Source organism: Pipra filicauda, unplaced genomic scaffold (genome assembly GCF_003945595.2).
Source record: "Pipra filicauda isolate LSUMZ 115617 unplaced genomic scaffold, ASM394559v2 scaffold1_size10287979_pilon, whole genome shotgun sequence".
NCBI lineage: Eukaryota > Metazoa > Chordata > Aves > Passeriformes > Pipridae > Pipra > Pipra filicauda.
Window position 1 is genome coordinate 2908487 of NW_024104310.1, and position 21549 is coordinate 2930035.

Consider the following 21549-nt stretch of genomic DNA (forward strand, 5'->3'; position numbering starts at 1 on the left):
CTCCCTTCCAGGACATAGTTTCATCCTGACCGAAACCAACGTCCTACACAGCATCACTCTGTCACTGGGGCGGACAGGTGCTGCATCATATTTCTTCCCACTCTGCAGGAAGAGATCATGACCTCAGTTATGTAAAACAGCGGATGGAGCGAATATATTATGTACTGGTAATGTCATGACCTAGTATACACAAGGCTTCTAGACTTTCTAATTAGGGACTGAGCTAATTAGAACTGGCTAAAATGCCCATATACTGCACAGGTTTTTATTTTATGGCCTTCAAAAGAGCTATAAGCCTCTAAAAATTTAGCATCTATTAAATTGAAACCTGACTTTTCAAATGAAGTCTGTGATTACATGAATCAAGGATTTTGGTGAAAATAAAAAGAGTTTGGGGATTGGCTTAATGACTTCGATAAGGGTAGGATGTTTCCATGAACACTTTAGGGAGTGCCAGCTCAGTGAATGGTGGAAAAGGCAGTGGACAACAACTATGGCAAAGAGGTGCAAAACAATGTCACAGCTGACACAGTCTTTGATTTCTCCCTTTCTTTATCACAGAGCAACTGTAGGGTCAACCTATGATCTACCAGAAATGTTCCAGGGGATCCTTCATGTCAGTTTGGGGGGTAAACCTATGCTGGTCCAGCCAAAATACAAAAAAAATCCATTCTTTCCAATCAATCTTCTATTTTACTATTTAAAAACCACATGCAAATAACAGAGACCCATCCAATCCCTTTTTATCACTTTCTCCCATGGTTGCCTTTCTAGTGAAAAGCTGGAATGACTCATTTCTGCCTAGAAGCAGGTGAGACAGCAGAACTAACAGCAGCATTGACTGTGTCACCTATGGCATTATTGCTACGCCAGCCTTCAAGCAATGAAATACTTTATAAGGGTTTCTTTTTGATTTTCAATGGAAAACAATTGGCCAAACAGAAAGAGCAAGGAAAACCAGTAGAGAACCTTGCAGGAAAGCAAACATAAGACAAAATATGGACTTGGATTCTTGAGGATATCTCTATTTGAAGAAGGAGTGACATGATTGGAAAGGGTTTGGGCTCTGAACTACAGTGACTCCTTGGGAATGGCTACAATATACTGAAATTACTAAGAACTCTGAGCCAGCACATAGTTTCCTTCATACCAGCCCACTCAGGAACTTGAAATAACTTTTTTTGTCAGAAGCAAAACACAGAAATGAAAGCTAGAAATACAGCTTGTCATGGAAATGTCATGACCTTCTACCTGACTCTTTCTGCAGTAGCTATTAGGATACGAGGATTGGGGTTTTTTCCCTTCATGAAGCAGAATTAAATAGAGAAGAGTTGGTGCAGGGGCTATAATGGAACAGAGGAACCGGAGAAGGAAGAACAAAAGGTAACATCTGTACTAGTCAATTAAACATGGTGACAGGCACTGGAACTTGATCATCTATACTGTGAAATTGTTTGAGCAGTCCTCCCCATGGCTTTGGTCAGAGACCAGCTTGCTGTCTCCCACACATGTCCTGCGATGGGACCTTTCCCAATAAGTAGTTTAGATGTGAACATCTGATTTTGAAGACGAAGAGCTCTATGACTGGGCTGGTTGGCCTCCCTGTCTGAGAGATGCTCAGGCCTGTTTAACTCATTGGTTTAGGCATAGCCTTAGAGAATTCAGGGACCTTCACTTCCTTCTTTCTTGGACATAGCAACCAAATCACATATTTTGTCTAAATGTATCTAACAGCATCTTGAAATAAGTTAAGATTTTTTCTGATTCTAGTATTCTCTCTGAAGCCATTCAAAATCTACACTCTACTGTTGACAAGGAGTTAAAAAAAAAAGGGTCTCTTCCATGCTGAATGATAAAAAGAGTATTTTTTACCCTTGCTACCACTGGCTACCCTAGTTATTATTTCTGTTATAGGTAGAAGGCACCTCCTAATTTCCAACTCATGTCTATTCACAGCTCAAATAGGAGAGCCACCCTGCACATACGGTACTTTGTGCGGGAGCAGGTTACCCAGTCGCATAGACAGCCCTGGACACTGAAGCTGTGTCTGCACTAGTAAATAGAACTGGCTAAGACTGTCCTCTAGCCATAGTGAACTGGCAGCATCTGTCAGCTACACTCTTCCATCCTCAAAACCAGGGTGGACGTATCCAAAAAGCCTAATGGGAACAGTCTCTGGCGTGTGCTAATTCTCAAACTGCTTGAACATGACCTTATGTTTGGCCAAAACCATGTGCCAAAAACATGTCAGGGAGCATGATAACAGTTTAACATGGTGGGTGGCCCAGTTTGTTTACCAGCACGGCTGCAGTCTTAGACTGTCATCTGTGAGAATGTTTACCAAGTTGATTATCACAGTTATCAGATGAAATATTTTTCTGAATCACTGAGATCCCTAAAGTGAAACCTCTTCCAGCAGGATTGCTCTCTAGCTCAGTTTTCTTCAAGACCAACACCATGGTGACCAAGCAATACCATTTCAGAGAAAATAGCATGCCTATATAAGAAAAGGTTTCAGAGAAAAACTGAAATATAACACATGAGTGTCTATTTTTCTGGTGATAGGTAGGATTAAATTAATTTCGGGCAGCCGAAAATTAAAATCTAAGTCACTTTTTTCCTCCATGAATTTGTCTAATTCTTTTTGAACATGAGAACTTCTGACATTTACCAATTCCAGTGATAGTGATTTCCACTGTTTAAGTACCTGAACAGACTCTAGAGTGCAATTGCTCTGACCAGAAATGAGAGCCTACTTTAAAACGAGATGAATTACTCTCCAGACTCCTTTTACTGTAACAAATAGAACTCCACTGAGTCCGAAGGGAGCTTAGACACCTATCTTTGATGCAGATACACACTAACAGACACTCAAAAAACCTTGGGCAGGATGAACCTCTCCCCTGACTCTTTGCTATGCCTGTTAAACTGAGGTGAACCCCACCCAGTCTATCAATTTTTGCTGTTCCTCATAAAAAATATTCAGTATTAACCAGACAACCTCACGTAACTTCACTTTAACTGCCCACTGGGAACTTCACTGGACATTGAGAAGCCTCTGGGGTTGCATGGGTCTAGAAACTTGCAGTATGAGTTGGAGCTTCCAGTTTCAGAGCACCCATCAGCAAGCGGGTTGTTTACCAAGTCATGCTGGGCCCTTGCACTGGAGCAGATTCTGAACTTGTGTGATTTGGGGAACCAGAAACTCCCTCTTGTATCTTCCTTAAGCCTGAATTTGGAGCAGTACAATAAAATGAACTTAAAAATGAAAAAAATTTAACACGCAAGGTTTTGTTAAATTTTTTTTTTTGCACAGCTATGTAACATCTTTATTCTGCTTATCAGTGGTTCATAGACATATTTCCTTCCTTTCCACTGGACAAAAAAATAATGTATTTAGAAATGAAAGACACTGATGCAGGACTGTCCTTAATTTTCAAGGTATAAATGGACATTTACATAATGCTTTTTTGAATATCAGCATTTTTCATTATAGGTTTATGCCAGGAAAGAGATGTCATTATTTAATGGATTAATTGTGCCTTTTGTATGTTTTGTCTGGTAGCTCAGATCATGATGAAATCAAGACACAACTGGCTGTGCAGAGCTGACTAAGATTTAGCTTACACAAAGGTCTTAAGTCAAGGTAGCACAAAGAAAATGTCCCACTTCAGCCACTGTCAGCTTTAGCTATTCTGTCAGGAACTTATCCACTACCGTTCTCCACTTTTAATTCTGTGCTGTGACTCAGAGGTATATTTTTGTGCTCAACATAGAAGTGATATAGTTTGGAACACCATGCTCAAGGAGACATAAACAGTTTAACTTCACAGGTAAGCAGTGAGCCAGGTCCTGGCAAGAGTAGAATTAAAGGATCAATTTTACCAAAACAAACCCCACTTTGTTCTTTAGTAATGCTGACAATCAGATAGTTGTAAAAAACTGTCCTTTACTTGCAAACTGAGACTGCTAATACAAACAATAGGCGTGTTTGAATTTTTGTCACAGCTTCCACTGGGTGATGTGAGAGAGATGTAAATGCTGAACACCATAAAAGCCATGTGGCTAATGAACAGAGCAAAGTAAAAAAACATGTGTTGGACATTGTCCACTCTGGTTAATAAGATTTGCAAAAATAATCTGCTGGCAAAATGGAAAAAATTTACAAATTCCTTGCTGATTTTTCACAGTAAAACAAGTAATTTTCTCTGAACTGTGGATAAAAGTTCCTCCTTAAGGCAGAGAACATTCCTTTGTAGTGTCATGGTGAAAGAAGTTCTTTGCCGAACTTCAGAGGAATCTGGGTTCCTTTTTCTATGTTCTTTACTTTAGTTGTTCCCTTGTCAATTGATTTTCCATATAATGCACAGTTATATAAATAAAAATGGCTCATCTGTTAGTTGAGTCAGGAGATGGAGAGTAAATTGTCAAGTTCATGCAAAAAGCCCACAGCATCTGCACTTTGTGAAAAAGTGCTTTTGTAGTACTGAGAAAGAACAGAAAGGAGGGATTGATTGTATGTCTATGTGTAGGTGGTAGAAGTATTTTTAGATAGAGGTGAGAGGCTGGAAGCTGTAAAAAACCCGAGAGTAGGAGCAGAGTAGACAGGAGATGCCACAGGTAACGTGTTTTATATCAGGCAAATTGAGCCATTTAATAAAATAAATTTTTAAACAGTATTATAAGTAAAATAAAAATATTTTCTATTTATATCAGAACTGTTTGCTGAATTAAGTGCCTTTGTCTAAATTCAGAATGGTTTCTCTAGTGCATATCACTGCTGAGATTATAGGATCAAACAGAGAAGAAGTCTCTAAAAAGGAATGAAAACCCAGGGAAATATCAAATGAACAAGGTGGATATTTGCAGTATCTGCCTTTTAGATGTGACAAAGCTTCTTGTATTTGCTTTCTCGGTCACTTCCGAAAGAAAGAATCAACATAGTTCATAATGAGATTAGTCTGTTTGGTGAGGAGGGGTGGCAAACAATGAATAAACAACCCAGGTTTAATACTGATCACGTTTTAAGCAGCACATTTCTGCTGGTTACCTAACATCAGTCCTGGCACTATGAGTAATAGGATAGCAACAGGCACTCTCAGATATGCGTTTCAAATTAATTAAAACATGACACACATCTAGAATTACTGAACTGAGGCATAAAATAATGGACAGCTGAACTTGCAGAGATTTGAAACAGAATCAGAAGAAAAAGAACAGAAAAAAAGTAAAATGGGAATTTGCCCTTCAAAATTAGTAGCTCATCTTTTTAGCCATATGACCCTGGTACTTCAGAACTTTGAATCTAATGAAAGAAAGTAACATTTCTATGTCTAATTCAAACACCAGAAATGGATTTTTCCAAGACCGGATTTTCAGAACTATGAAGACTGTTTTCTATGGATTTGTGTTTTATGATAGATTGTAAGTATCAACTTTTTCTCCAGAATTGCAGCATTTACAATGTCACTTTCTTATGTGGCTTCTTCACCTTTGTATGGCTGACTGCTTTAACAGAATGTGTGGGAGCTTACCTGCCTTTAGGACAACTCCTTTTTGCAAACATAATTAAATTTGGACAAAGGTTTTGAAAGTCTGGCCTAACAGAACAGACAGGCACAGTTCAAACTCTGACTTTTTGTAAGGAATCTGTTTATAAATACAGAGATTGATGTCATTGTGTGGAAGTTATTATACAGAACATTCAGAATACAACAGATACATGAACTGTAATTTCTACCATAGCTTGCATATGCTACACAAAGCAATTACAGGTGGCAGTGTTTCAATCTGAGATTTGTGGGGTCAATACATGTACTGGATGTTTCCAATTAACATATACATATAGTCCCATCTGAGGTGTCAGTATGACAGCACTCCTGCATCTCCAAGAGAAAAAAGTCACAGTGAGTAGAGGTTGTGAACTCCAGCTCCTTCTACTGCAGTGAAATGATGGAGAAATCCTTCAAAGGCAGAAAACATAACAGATGCTAAAATTGGAACCTGGACTGGACAGTTTATGTGTAATGTGGAATCTTTCATGACTGCACTTGGGCAGGGACTCAAAATTACATATCTTCTGGCACCTTTGGCTCTATTATGCATGTTGATATTGTGTGGGACCATTGGTTCAACATTGACTCAGAGGGAAGAGTGCCTCAGACTGAATCACTAATGCCATATCCTGCAGCACTCTAGTAAAGCCTTGGCAGTAAGGAAGGATAATTACAGTGTGGTTACTATGACTGATTTTTGAGATGCTTTTATATATACCTGAGGCATGTCAGTAGGTAAAATGCAGTCAGCTTGCTCAGAAATAATCAAATGTCCCAAGTATATTATTCTTTACCGCAAAACTGGACATACAGATAGAATCCTACTAGACAAAAACATCCAGCCAAACACCCTACCCTGAATTACTCTATATCTTTTTCATTATATGTAATTTACAAAAGTGTAAGTATGAATACAAAACTACTGTCCTTTTACATGTTCCTTTTGCCTTTTAATGATAAATAAACATCCATATACAAGATGTTATTTCCCTTACAATAGAAATCCTGGTCTCCAGTTTGTTCTTGAAGACTGTGAATAACTGCTGAAGGAGTAGGTGTGACAGTGGTATCAGCCTCACAACATCAACAGAATTTTAATAATGTTTTTTTTTGTAAACAGACAGCCCAGAGTCAAATGATTCTTGGTGTGTCAAGGAGACATTCTCAAAAGTATTCAGGCTAAGATACACAGAAGCAAAACTATAAGGTATGTGCAGTGTTTACTACTTGTCTTACATGTTTGTCATATAACACCTGCTATGAGACATCAAGAAAATATCGATAGTGCAAATTCAGTATGAATTGGGGGTCAGTATGAAAATAAGTCCACATGTTCAATTACGCCTATTGATGTTATTTTTTATCTTTTCCTCAATAAGAGTCTGTTTCTCTCTGTCTCTTACTGGAATTCATCTGGTTTCTTGCCATTGCCTTTCCTTCCGTCAGCAAACCTGTTCTTTCCACCTTCTGACGATTTTACTGTCTCCTTCCTTCTTCCGCGTGTTAAAATAATCAAAGAAAAAGTCAGGCCAGCATTAGCCTTCATTAGATTAATGGAGTGCAGACAGTTTACAGTCTCCATGCCATTGTTTCAGGATGTTTGCAGATTCATTCAGATACTGCTGTATCAGTTACAGTCAGTTCATGCTTTCAAGGTTATCTTTGCAACCAAGAGAACTAGACGCCATTTTTTAAAGGAGAAAGATAAGATTACTCATAATTTCAAAATGCTGTGAAGGCCACCTAAATATTCCCATACAATGTGTGAATACTTTTAACAACAAGAGACAACAAGTAAGTTGTAACTGACAAGGTGTAACAGACAAGGACTAATTAGTTATTTTATTATTTATTTTATTACTCAAAAAATATAGTTTCTTCAGTTATCCATTATTTAACACTCAGATCGACCCTTACTTGCAGCGAGGAAGGGGTGCAGTTTTTGTTTTCCATCTGCTGTTCTTACTGGGGACAGAAAGGCCGAGATGTTTCACACCACCGTGTGAATTAGATGATGATGGTATCACTGTAGCGGCCGCATTGGGTCGGTTTAGGGGGGTGTAGTAGGACGGACGGCGGGACGGACGGAATGCCCAGTGCGATCCCCAATTTCGGGGTCCGGGGCCCCGCCCCCGCCACGCCCCCGAGGCCACACCCCCGCGCGGCCCCGCCCCGGCACGTGACGCGGAGCGGTGACGCCGCCGTGCCCGGAGCCGACACTCGGCGGGGCTGCGGCGGGAGCGGAGCGGGAACCGGAGGGACCGCAGGCGGAGCGGGGCCCGGGGCGGCAGGTGAGCGGTGGTGCCGCGCCGCTCGGCCCGGCGCGGGGAGGAGGAGAGCGGGGAGGGGGGGGAGCGGGGAGGAGCGGGAGCGGGGAGGAGCGCGGGGCCGCCGGCGGGACGATCGGGCAGGGCTGGGTGGCCCCGCGGTGGCACCTCCGCGCCCGGGCCGGCGCAGGGCGGCCGCAGCGCCCCCGGCGCGGTGCCGCCCCCCGGTGCGGTGCCGCCCTCTCGGCCAGTCCCGGGGCGCCGGCGGGAGCGCCCCCCGCGCCCGGCGCCCCGCGAGGGGTCCGGGCGGCGCCGCCCCGCAGTGCCCCCGGCGGCGGCAGCGGCTCCGCTCCGCGGGCGGCGCCGGGAGGCAGCTCCGCACCTGGGCAGTGCCGGCGGGCCCGCCGTGCCCGGGGGCAGCCGGGCAGGGCCGCCCGAGCCGCCGTGTGCGGGCGGCGCTCGCTCACCTGCGGGAGACAAAGGGAGGCAGCGGCGGCCCCGCGGCCCTTCCCGGGCGCCCCCGCCGGGCCGGGGGGGTCTGGCGCCCTTGTGTGAACTTGAGCGCGGCACCTCGGGCGGGTCGGTGCGGGTGTGCCGCGCTATTTGTGGCCGGCCCTCGGAGTCAACAACTTAACAAAAGCCCACACCGAGGAACCAGCGGGGCCGGTAGGGAGCTCGTGGAGGTGCGGGGTGCTGCAGCCCGGCTGGAAAGTTGTCCTGACAGTTGTTTGAAATGCATCACTTGTTCAATATCTGAGTCACGAGGAATTATTAAATGCTTACTTATTATGCCGTTAGTGTTTAGGGACGTGTGAGCTCCCGGAAGGTAGTTTACTCCCAGGTACTGCTTGATGTTAGTAATCTCTGAGAAAACAGTGAAGGGCTAAGCTTGTTTTCATAAAGCTTGCAAGTTGTCTGTGTTTTGGTTATATACGTTGTTTCCATTTGCATGTTTGCATCTATTTTTATACAACTTTTGCATGTTCTAGATGAACACTTTGCGGGTGGTGGTTCTTACAGGCATCGGTGAAGGCTGGTCTGCATGAAAATACTGGCTGAGGAGTCAGGTGTGCTCGACAAGGAGTGGTGCCCCTTGGGAAGAAAGGTATGAATAGGGTTGGATTCTGACAAGGTTATTGTAGGACCAGTCTCCCAGGCAGTGGCAGTGCAGAGTACAGCCTGAACCCTTAGGAAAACTGCCCAGGGAGAAGCAGAACCATGGAATCTATTGAGCTGTAGCCAGGGTATCTCATCTGGCCTGAACTGTTAAGAATTTATCTTAATTTAACCTCTGTAATTGAGTTTATTTCTGTATCAGCACTGTGGAAGGGTTCATTTCAGCAGTGGGTGAAGTTTGATGCTGAAAATGGAAAAAGATTACACAAGTCAACTGCTGCTGCTTTATAGGACACTGTGAACAAGGTCACACAAAGAAACTTAAGGCAATGAGTTAATAGTGGCGTTTTTAACAACTTATCTTCTTGTATTATAAAGTAAGTAACAATTCCATAGCTACAGTGAGTAAGGGGTTTTTTTCCCCAGAGGAAAATAAAAGAAATATCACAAAGTATTTTTAGTATTTCTCAAGTCAGTTACCTGGTTCTGGAAGATCAGAAGAAAATACTCTGTGCCTGATAATCTCAAGAGAGAGGTATGAAATACCTATTGCTTAAATCCTGATTTTTTGGGGGATGGTGGGGAGTCTTGAGTTCTAGGATAATGCTGAAGTTAGGAGTGATCATATCTAATACGATATATGAGCCAACTGTATATATATCATATATGATCATACTTACAAGACTGTGTCTTACGTAAATGGTCTTGAAGGAAACACGGTCTTGTGTTTCAAGGTAATTGAGTGAGCATCATTCTGCAGTTAAGACTGGACGCTACAGGGAGGTGAGGGTGCTGCTGCGGGGTTTGGGTTGCCCTAGGAAAGGCTCACCTCAGAGCAACCCTACAGCTCTCTGAACCCTACCTGTCTGAGGGTGGCTGAAGCTGTCACATCGGGTCTAGATAAACACAGTGTCGTTTTGTGGGGACACACGAAATCTAGCTAGAGGCAAATGTTTGCATGCAGAATCCCTGGTGCTACGCGTGCACCCGCCTGTGGGGAGAGCTGCCCCCGGGCCCTGAGTGCGGAGCGGGCTGTGCCATCCCGGGAGGAGCGGAGCTGATCGGGCTGTGCCATCCCGGGAGGAGCGGAGCTGATCGGGCTGTGCCGTCCCGGGAGGAGCGGAGCTGATCGGGCTGTGCCATCCCGGGAGGAGCGGAGCTGATCGGGCTGTGCCGCCCAGGGCAGGGGCGCGGCGGCGCCCGCGGGCGGAGTGCTGGGGGAGAGGGAGGAGCTGACCTCTCGAACACCGAGGGTTGCCAGCCTTACTCAGCCTTAGCTGAGTAAGACGTGGGAACAGTTCCATCGGCAGTCGGAGTCCGAAGGGATCTCTGCCTCGAGTGGAAGACCTGCTCGCCTATCGCTTCCCGGACGTGGCCGGGCTGCTGCACCCGGGGCCGTGCGTGTCATCACCCGTGTCCTCTCTCGCGGGACAGCGTGAATGCTCCGTGAAAGACGTGGTTCATGTTTCCACATAGGGATGTGGCCCACCTTAGCTACCCTGTAGCGATTGGGTTTTTCCTCACTAGAATAAAAGTGAGGCCTGAGTCTGTTTTTTGGTGTTCATGAATAAGTTTTCTTAGGTCTTCATTGCTAGTGAGACCATTTGTTATTATTAACCTCTTAATCAGATATTGAGACTGTATTTGAGGTATTAAAGCTTACAGTAAATGATTTTTCATACTTATTGTCCTCTAATTAGGGTTCTTCAACCTTCTTTACTAAATTGGGTGCCATCAGCGTTACAGGTAATTGTAAAGGAAAACAAATGCAGTGAGGTTACAAGGTCTGACCAGCCATATCACTTCAGTTGTTGATTAGTAACATAATGAAGTCAGTACTCCAAATGTCAATATTGTGCATTCACACCTGCTTCATTGTGAACCCCTCATAGGGGAGGTCTGATCAAGGCTTCCATGGCTCTTCAATCTGTGTTCTCTGAGACAGCTTCATGAAAGGACATTACAATTAGCCATCCTCTGTGCTGCACATAGAGTACGTGACACAACAGCTGCATTAAAAAAATTCAAGCAAAATAAAAATTAATGCATTTGAATTAAATCAAGGTCATGGTATTTGTTTGCAGACCTACAGGGTTAATTTCCCACCTATACCATAGGTATCTCTTTCTTCTGTGTTGTGGAGGAGAATTAGAGCCTTTCTTGATCCTGATGATGTGATCTCTTTGTATAACTGCTTTGGTGTTCTGGCCAAACACAGAACAGAGCCTGTCTCTTTTTGATCATATGTTCAACATTACCAAATGTTTGCTATTGACTTGATAATTTTGTAGCTTGGATGAAAGAACAAAATTTCTGCTGTTTATTTTTGTTGTTTCTTTTTTTGTTGTTGTTTTGGAAAGGGATGAGACTGCAAAACTGACTTCAGAAGTGGATAGAACTATTTTTGTAGCGGTTCTGTTTTATTTAACTAGTATTTCTTAAAATTTTGTGGTTTTTTAAACATAAAATGCAACTTGTTGAATCTCTCTGTCTTGAAAAAATTTTAAGCATGCATTCTCAATAAATAGTCATTTGGAACTGGCAGAAGAGAAATGAAAAATTCAAGCTTTTAAACACTTGTTAGCCCTGTGGGAAACGGGAGGCTTATGTTCTGTTTTTGGTTTCTGTGTGAGAGAAAGGGCAAGGACCCATTCACTGTTTCTCTATATTCAACTTTTGTGGTAGCAGAGCTTTGAGGTAGACTGCAACTCGGTAAGACTTGCATTTTTCTGGCATATGACCTGGAAGCCATGAAAGGTGTTGGTAACAACTTTGAAGAAGTGTTGCAAGAAGTCTGGTTTAGTAACAAGAAAAAAATAACACTTGCATGGCAGAGCTTCCAAAACTAGGAACAGAGTGGGAATGGCTGCAATTTGTTCATGTTTACCTCCTGCTATTGTTGCTAAACAACTGCAGAGCTGCACTTGAAAATATCTATTTATGTAGAGCAGCAGGTAAGCAAGTTGTTTTGTACCGAGGCTGCAAATAGACTGTAATAATATGAATGTCAACGTACCATTTTATGGTAGAGAGTAAACACCAGAATCCTGGCATTCTTTTCTACTGCTTTGTGTTCCTATTGTCAGCTTTGTTGAATGTGGTACCATCATTCCTTCTGCCAAGTCCTCGATAAAATTGTAAATCTGGCTTTGTGATTCCATTTAGAGTCCTGTAAATGGTGGTTGCTTTCTAGTTACCTGTAGGAAATGCTTTCTGGAAGTAAAAGATGATGGATGCAAGAGAGAGAAAGACACATATTAAAGATGGGCACTTCTGTCTTGGCATCATACTTTAGCTTTTTACCTTCTACTTTTTCTCCTAAGTTATGTGGCAAATGTATTTTTTTCAAGGCTCAGATCAAATAACAGAAGTGGCAAAAGAAAACTGAAGAACTCTCAGTGGTTTCTGCTTTAGCTCTCCCCAGAAGTTCTTTTTTGTTATTTCTGTCTGTAGTACTGTTTAGGAACTGAGTTCACTCTGCATGTGTGTGCCTGCATAGAATTGCATTAGTTCCCCTCTGTGGCAGGGTAAATGCTACAAATCTCATCATAAAGTCTTAACTTGCAGAGCTACAAGTTTCTACATAACTTTTTTTATTCATTAAGCATGGATTTAAAAATGAAAAGATGTGTTTGTTAATCTTTATAAGATTAAATGTGGCAGCATTTTACTTGAATTTTCCTATGTTCTCTGTGAATGCTGGAGGTCTTTCCATTTACTTTCATGCGTTGTTTTTCAAGATTAAAAATCACATCTTTCATGTTAATTTACTATGTTTTGTTCAGTGTAAGTTGGCAAGACTGATGCTTATCCACTCATGAATTCTGACATTAGTGCTACATGATTAAATAGAGAGAACTTGTAATTCATGGGTGTGGATGCAGTTGTCTGGATTATAAGGTGCTGAAAGTACTTTTAAAAATTTTCATGTATTATTATCCTTTCATTTATTATCCATTTTAGTTTTGGTTCATAGTCCTTTTTTATTACTGTTGAGGTTTTTGTTTGCATTTTCAGTTTTAACCCTTAAATCTTTGGTTAGATCAGGTTTTCTATGAGTTAAGTATCACAAAAAGCTCTCTTAAGAGCAAACTTAATATACAGAATTTAAACCAATGAAACCAAAGTATTTGGGAAATGTTGAATACTTTTATCTCATACTACCATGATTCTGGGTGTTGCAGTTATAGTAGCAATTTAGATAAATGAATAAGAAAAAGTGATTATACCACTTGTTTAAAAGGCAACATGACCTGCAGCCTTAGGCAGCGTGGGTCATGCAACCCCCGGTTGTCTCCTGCTCCAGTGAGAAGGTGAGCAGGCTCTCTGGGGCCTGCAACACATGTGGGTCAGGGATTGCCAGTACATTCTGAACCTAGTGACTGGGGTGTAGCACTGCAGGAAGATTGAAGGGATTCTGTAAGGAATGCTGAGCACTCTGAAGGAAGTCCTGAACTGAAAGAGGAATCAAAATAAGGGAATAATAGTCTTCTTTTGACTATTTTGATTAAAATCAGTGTAGTAACACAGTTTCGTGAAGAAATTAAGCCTGTGTGTGAGCAAGAGATTGACTCAGACCAGTCCTCCCACCAAACCTCTGATGATCAATCAACCTTATTTAGTAAAAGAAATAACAAGCCATTTGATAGCAGGAGACTTGTGTGAATAGGAGAGTTAAATCGGTGGCAGCTGTTCTACTGATTTTTCTGTTTCATCACCAGGAGAGATATCTGAAAATACTGCACTTTTCCATCAATTAATTAGTCTAAGGTTGACATAGGCAGGATTACTTTTGAAATTATTTTCTCCTGTAGTTGTCTTAAACAATCACTTTATTGCATATACGCTTTTTGTCTTACAGCTCTGATTATTAACGGGAAAATAATACTGGAACAGAATGTTGCTTACCTTTTGCCTGAAAAGGTGAAATCTTTTCAAACAGAAATGGCTGATAAGGGTGGAAAGATCCTTCCAGGACAATTGTACATTCAAGTGGAGTACGACTATGAGTACGAGGCCAAGGACAAGAAAATTGTGATTAAGCAAGGGGAGAAATACATCTTAGTGAAAAAAACTAATGATGATTGGTGGCAGGTCAAAAGAGACGAAAATTCCAAACCCTTTTATGTGCCAGCACAGTACGTGAAGGAAATACCCCGAAAAGCACTGATGCCACCTGTTAAGCAGGCAAGCATGCTGCCAAATAACACTTTGAAGTTGACACATGGATTACAGAGATCGACAGAAAATGTGAATAAGTCACCAGAGCTTTCTAGTTTTGGAAAATCTCCAGTTCAAGTGTCTTGCTTAGTTCGAGATGCCAATCAAAATCTGGGACCGAACAGTACCCCTGCTCAAACTCTTGGTTTGAGTCTGGACCTTACCCAAAACAATGGAAAACTTAACAACGAGTTGCAATCTCCCAAGGTTTCCAATCAGTTTAGAACCATCTCCATGGGTCATTTCCCATGCCCAGAGTTCTTGGAAATAGAGAAGACCAGCTTTTTGCATGAACAATCTTGTGATTCAGCAGGAGAAGGCTCAGAAAAAATTCACCAAGATTCAGAGTCTGGAGATGAACTCAGTAGTAGCTCCACGGAACAAGCACAGGTAAGCTAAAAAATGGCCCCTGTATGTGATTTGTTTTCTCTCATTATTGCCGTAATTGCTTGCTACTGTTTTGAGATTTATTGCTAATAAATTCAGAGGAAGTAAAAATGTCTTCTCTCAGCATGAACTTGTTATTGGAATCTGAACAGTTGATGAGTATAGCTCTAGTCCTTGCAGAATTACTGTGCTTTGGGAATTCCATTTACATTATACTGTGATTGAAAGTTACAGAAACGCTATTGTTCTTTCTTTATTAAGATTGTTTTGATATGACACTGAATTTGGGTTATATTTTCTTTCAGAGGAAGGGAGCCTACTGCTGTAACTCCTCACTACTTGGCTTGTTGAAATAACAGTGCTAGTTACTGTTAATTTTTCCTAGGTGTGTATAGGTAGCATAAGAGCTGTAAATTAATTTATGAGTGGGTTTAATAGTTTTAAAATGTTACACTTAAGATTTTCATGGAGTTTAATTTCTGGCTTGATTATTTTATTTGTAGACTTTTTTAATGAGTCAGCCCTGCCAATTCCGCTTCTCACAACTTTACTCTAGATTAAAACTCAAAACATGTGAGTTTGTTAATTAGTATGGAAGAATCTCAGGAATGGTGTACTCCTACTTCAGGCTAAAACTGAGCATTGATGGCCTTTGTCCTTAGTAAAGCAGTTTCTCTCAGTCTTTATTGTTTTTTTTAACAGGCCTACCCCGCCCCCACCAAAAGATTAGAACTGACTTAATCAGGTCACTTCTGGTACTGGTAACCAAGTTAATTAGTGTGTTGTAATCCAGGTTTGTTCTTAAACCAGTGATGTATGTGTACATACACATAATTATATATGTGTGTGTGTATGTAGATAATTCCCCCACCTCACATCTGCCTCCCCCATCTTTCTGTAGGGAGATGTTAAATTATTTTAAGTTCTTTTAAACGCTCCCTGGTCTTGAACTTTCTTACTCTGTAGTGTGGAACTGTTGTTGAAACTGTTGTTGCTTGGGTAAAACTGATTTGGTTAAATTCCACTTGGCAGCATGTATTCAGAGTACCAGAGGATCTCAAGTCAAACTTGATGCTAACTTTAGAAATTGAAAACCATTGAGAGCTGTGAATCAGTAAGATAAGACACAATGAAGACAAATCTGCTTAGGAATGAGTCAGTGTAGGAAGATCTTAAAGATAGAAGATTTATTAGGTGATTTATGTAGTCTTGAACTGTATGAGCTCATATATATTTATTGAAATACTTAGAATCATTGGTTTTTCAATATCCTACTATATTTTTGGCCTCATTCTTGAAATTCAGAGTTTCTCTAGTTATGGGACAATATGCCTCTAATATTTGTATATTTCATGATAATTTTATTTTAGCTTCACTCCCCTGCCCCCAGAGAAGGAATAAATACGATTGCTGAATTTAATTTCTTTTCTTCAATAATGTCTTTTGTATGCAATGAGTTACCAATTGTATACCAATGAGCTTTCTTACACTTTCTTTACAGCACTGTCCTAGCTCAGTGTAGTTGATATGAGCCAGTTGGAACGATAAAATGATAATTAGATATTTATTTTAGAAGCATGTGTTGGCCTGTTGACTGCCATAGTAATCGATTGCCAAACAGATTATGAGAATATTAAGGAATGCTTAGAAAGTATATCCTACTTTAAATAGTTTACCACATTAAAATTTATATTGCATGTTGGGACAGTTCCTTCTTCTGTGTTGATATAATTTGATGCATTTCCTTCTCTAAAGTAGATGGAATTAATATTACATGGGTGTCTTTTGTGAATAATAAATATATGGCCTGCTGCTCAGTTTTCACTGGACTTTGTGCCTGTTGGTGCAGTGACACTTAATCTTTTCACCTTTCTCCCCTCTCTCACCCTGCCCCACTGTACTCAACCAATTTATAACTTTGGATTTAAACGGGGCAGCAATGCACATACTGTAGACTTCACTGGGTTATGGAAGGTCTGAAGAGGGGAGTTTTCACAGTGCTTAAAAATAAATGCTAAAAATCCCGGATTTGGGCTGTGGAAAACTTGTGGCAGTTTCTGACTGATGTTGCTGAAGAACTTGCCATTATCGCAGTCTAGGGCAAGGAGAGCGCGGGTGCTCGCTGTGCCTTGCAGTTCGTCTTATTTTGTAACTTAATCTCATTGTGCGTAATCACAAGCTCTTTAAATACAATGAAAATGTTTGACATTTAGTAGCCGTGGGGATTAAAGCAGTGGTAGCACTGATGTCACCGTTAGCTCAGTCTAAATATTCGGAGTGCCAGGCTTCTCACTGGAACAGCCTGGCGGTTTTTTAGAATTCTTTCAATAATGAGCATTGTTTAGTAGAAATCAGCTGTGCAGAAATTAATGGCTCAGAAAGCTGTTTTTATTGCTCTTAGTCTGTAGTGAGAACATCAAGTTCCCGGCTTTCACGCATAAACAGGATTTCACTTCACAAGACTTGACTGTGCTTCTCCCTCCCCTGCCTGCTGTAGAGTTCAGTTTTATGCAGTCTGCATTGTAATAAACTCTTAAGCTACAGGTGTTTTCTCTTAAATTTGTAAGATTAGAAGCTAGAATGACCTTACTAATAATACCTTTGTGTGGGTAATTTTTTTGGGGGTATTGAGGTGATAGTATTCAGCTTTGGCCCAACCTTCAGTGTGTTTTCAGAGGAATGCTTCTGTTAGGAGATTCTTCTAAGAGGTGGTTACATTATTCCCAGAAGATGATCCTCCTTCTCCTTTGCAGTAATGAAGTGCAGGTTCTGCAACTGTACAGTCTTGAGCTCATGGGCATGCTGGCTGTGGAAATCCTGGAAAATCCAGAGCCTCCAAAGTACTGCATAAAAGAAAGATTTTTTTTTTTTTTTTTTTAGCAGATGAGATATATGAAATGAAGGATAGAGAGGTGGCAGTGTGAGCAGAAGTATTTGCTAATGGAGATGTGGCACAGGATCTGGTTAAGAGAAACCTCAGGACTGGGAAATGAACATTCTTCACATTTTATGCAAAGAAATTCCCACTATTGGGTGCAACTGTGGTGCATAAGGCATTGTAAGAGTCATGTTAGTTTATGGACTAGGAAGGCTGGAGGTAATTAGAGGAAGTAGGGCTTGACAGGAAACAAGTTTCAATTTAACCAGATTTAAATCTCTGGTGGAGACAGTAACTGCTGGTAGAATTGGAACTGAATGAAATGGTTCAGGAGCGAATGCACAGCTGGGTGTAAGAATCACTGACATGATGGTGTCACTTGAAGGTGTGAGAATCCATGCAATTCAATAAAATTTTAGGAAACTGTTGTCAGGTGTGATGTGCTGATCCCCTAGGAAGGTCAAAAATACTCAGAGGTGCTGGAAATGCGAGGGAAAAGAAAATTTTGCAAGAGGAATTCTTCAGCAGATATGGATAGTACTTGAAAGAAGCAGATGGGAGGTCCCAGCAATATGCAGTAGGAGAGACCTCAGTAATTGTTCTGAAGAAAAAAAAAATTACATGTTCAGGCATGCCTAAACAGGCAGGAAAAGATGAAGCAAAAGTAGAAGACATTTAAAATGGTCTTGAAATCAGCCTTGGGCAGAGTTTGCAGGTAAAATCTAATAATAAGTTTTGAGAGAGAAGGTGTGCAGACAGGGAGAGAGTTGGGTAAGTTCAGAGATCATGTCCAGGATATTTAAGTGTTATCTTTGAGGATAATACTTTGGAATAAAGTTGTTACAGAAAGAAATTAGAGTCTGCTTTCAGCAATGCTAATGCATGACCTATGGGAAATAACTTTGTGTCTGATCAGTGCTACCTCCTCTTCTGTCACAGGAGACATAGTATATATTTAAGAGTAAATACATGCCTGGTCTTAATGTTACTTTTTATGCTTATTAAAAGTTACTTTTAGTAGCAGGCTGGTTTTAATCATTATAAATATAGACAGTGACCTATTTGCAAAGATTGTTCTGTCTTTCATCCTCTTTAGTAATTGACTATTGCATAAACTGTGAAGCACTAAAGGGGATTATCACTAGGATGACTGTTTTGCTTTGATTAATTCTGAATAGTAAAGATCTTAAAGGGCTCTTCCTGTCTTACCTTTGCGTTTTCTTTGGGATTGCTGTAACTTTTTAATCAAGAAAACAAAATATTTTGTGTTTCTGTAGTGTCAGAGCAGATCTTCTGGAGATATTGGCATTCTTGGTTTTGTCACTTAGTTTAAGGACTGGTGGCAAATGATTAGTATTAGATTGCCTTGCTGGTCAAATATTAAACCTCTAAAATAAATGGCTATCACTGGTTTGTGAGGCCCAGAATTAGTTTGCTTCAATGATAGGAAATTTCATGCTGTTATTTTCCTCATTCACTTGTTCAAGAGATAAATAATTTGACAGCATCAAGGAAGCATACAAGAACTTTTTTCTTAATAAAACTGAGCATATTTGCAGATTCATGGTGTCATGTATAATGTAATATTTTGAATTATGCTTTAAGTACCATCCTTTAATCTCTTAACTCCCTAAAATCAGTATTTGTTATTATAGTGGTGCTAAATGCTGAAATAAGACTATTATAATGAGGTGAAGAATAACTTTCAATGACAAGGAACTAAAAGCTTTATAGTTTGAGTTTTATAAAACATTAATTAAATTTTTTTTTTTGTAATTACAGTAACTTCAGCCAGAACTTTGTAAACAGCTTGAAATGTTTGCTAAGTTACATCAGTAACTCAAAGGTTCTAGGCAGATGACATTAAAGAATACTTTTCCTGGCTGGCTTTGTGTGTCTTTGTTGTTGTTTGTTTTTTTTTTTTTTTCCTACCTAGTGTCAACAGGTCTGGATAGTTTCACTTTACAGTGATGCTGTTTGTGATCAGCTTGGTCTCAGTATTTTTAATATGTAAGTCAGATAGCAGATAGTTGTCCCTCTCAGTCTGAGTGAGTAATTCTGAATTTAGATGCCCTAAAATGAGAAGCCACCGTGTCCCATGAACACTGCCCGTACGTATCCCATATACCCCTCTGAACGTCCCTGCTGCAAATCAGATTGACCTTCTTTTAAAAAAGCCCAACAAACACAAGTATTACCTGTGTCAGGCAGTTGTCAAAAAATTGTGAACTGCGAGACAGGTTGGTTTTAGTTGTTCTAATGCTGGTGTTTGAATGCTCAGCTGAGTAAGGTACAGATCTACTTGTTACGTGCAGTTTCGTGTTGAGCTTTTAGAATTGAAACAAACATCTAGAGCACGATTAAAATTCTGCAAGTGCCAACGCAGTCTTTTGACTTTTCACCCCTATTTACTTTAATTTCATGCAGAAAACGATAAAGTGGAACTTCCAAGACTTCAACTTACATGAATAAACTTCTCCCTTTCATCCTGCTAGAATTACTTACCAGCTCAAATGAAGCTCAAGCTGCACTGCCTAAGGAATAAGGGTCATAATATGGAATTGATTTTTTCTCTTTTTATCTAGAAAAGTGTAATTTCGAGTGTGCAATATGAGTCTTGTTGCCTGCTGTCCCACCTGCCTTTTCTTTTGAATTAGTGCAAAGTGCCAGCCTCAGCAGGGTGAGGACAGAATCTTTACAGGTGGTGGAGTAAATGCTTAAACAGAAAAGTGGCCCTAGGAAAAGGAATGGGTGTTTTGTCTTGCTGCTTTCTAAATTGAAAGCAGCTGGAGATACTGGGGACTTGCTTGTTCTCCCTTGGCAGTGCTTCTGTCATTTTAAGTTGGGAACCTCCAGACATAGAAAAGACTTTGTAGTAGATAAAACTCTGTTTGAGGCTGTTTGAGAATATTTGATCATATCTTGCTCTCTCACATAACTCTGGATATAAACAACTGCATTTGGTATGTCTTTACCTAGTTGTGATCTAGGCAGTTGTTTAATATTGCAGTGCTTGCCTATGGAACAAATGTGCTGTTATTCTGTAGAATGCTAAAGAAAGTGTCGTTTGTTTCACAGCAGCGTGACAAAACGGTGGGGAACGTATGACTCGGTAGAACAAAATACAGAACGCTTTTTTCCTTTTCTTTAGACAGCTCTCTGGAATAATAGACATTAGTGCTTAAAAAAAAGAAAGTAAAATCTATGCATATCTAGTATCCAAACAGCTGATATTTCTCTGACGTGCCCTGCCAGGTATGTTTGATTTAAAAATGATTGAGAGAAATGGGTTTTGTCTTTATGTGGAGTTTGTTCTAATGATAAGAACAATACTTTTGACCAAAGCAGTCTTTTAGGATAGCATGAACTGAAGATTTTCAGATCACTTTTGCGATGGTGAGTAACTGGACAACGTACTGTTAGTTTACATGTATCAATTTTGAATTTAGCCTATCTTAATATGGCTTCTGAGCTAGTTCTTGGGAAAGACAGTAGATTTCTAGTGGATTTTAGTTCTATTGTAGTAGATTCTTTTATGAAAGTGATAGGTTAGTGCAGAGAAGCAATCAAATAAGCATGGAGAATGTCAGTAGTAGGAAATGGAGCAAAACAGAAATGCAGCATGCTAATTCAATGGTATTTCTGAATTCTAAATAGCATGCAGTTGCCAGCTTCTCTCATCTTGAAAAGGAGATAATAGTGCTGAAAATATTGTAGAAGAGGTGAAAAGTAGGAGCAGAGACATGGAATAGTTCTGTGAAGGCTTCATAAAAACCTTCTGTGATAGTCAGTACACATTTGGTGCTGCATACAGAGGACTCCCGATTTTTTAAGTTGTTAATGTGCTTATTGTTGCTGACATGGCTGAGAGATTGTTGAGAACTAAAGCAACCTTAATTTTGGTATTTTTTCCTTTCAACGTTTTTTATCTGCTTGTCTTGTCTTTGTAAATTCTTTTGACAGAGATTTGGAGCTTGTGTACAATGATGCTGTGAAGACTGGCATAGGTGTTCAGAGTCTATATTTTAATTCATTCTAGTTCTCTGATAAAAGTTTTGTAAATGAAAGCTAGAAGTTGAAGAGCTGTCTGAGTTAAGGTTATTGCTTATGTTGGGTTTTGATGTTA

At 40.5% G+C, this 21549-nt stretch overlaps 1 protein-coding gene across 8 annotated transcripts in view; it reads left to right on the plus strand.

The window, feature by feature from the left end:
• The first annotated feature begins 6741 nt into the window (after nt 1-6741).
• ARHGAP12 (Rho GTPase activating protein 12) overlaps nt 6742-21549 on the plus strand; it is a 75983-nt gene continuing 61175 nt past the window's right edge. For 2 of the 8 annotated variants that reach the window (XM_039380718.1, XM_039380719.1), the window contains exons 1-3: nt 7792-7846; nt 8843-8927; nt 13800-14548. In XM_039380718.1, the coding sequence (XP_039236652.1) occupies nt 13883-14548 (666 nt within the window). In that variant the 5' untranslated portion in view covers nt 7792-7846; nt 8843-8927; nt 13800-13882. Of the gene's footprint in view, nt 6763-7749; nt 7847-8842; nt 8928-13799; nt 14549-21549 lie in introns of those variants that run through there. The other 6 variants (XM_039380715.1, XM_039380720.1, XM_039380721.1 and 3 more) reach the window with 5 other exon arrangements.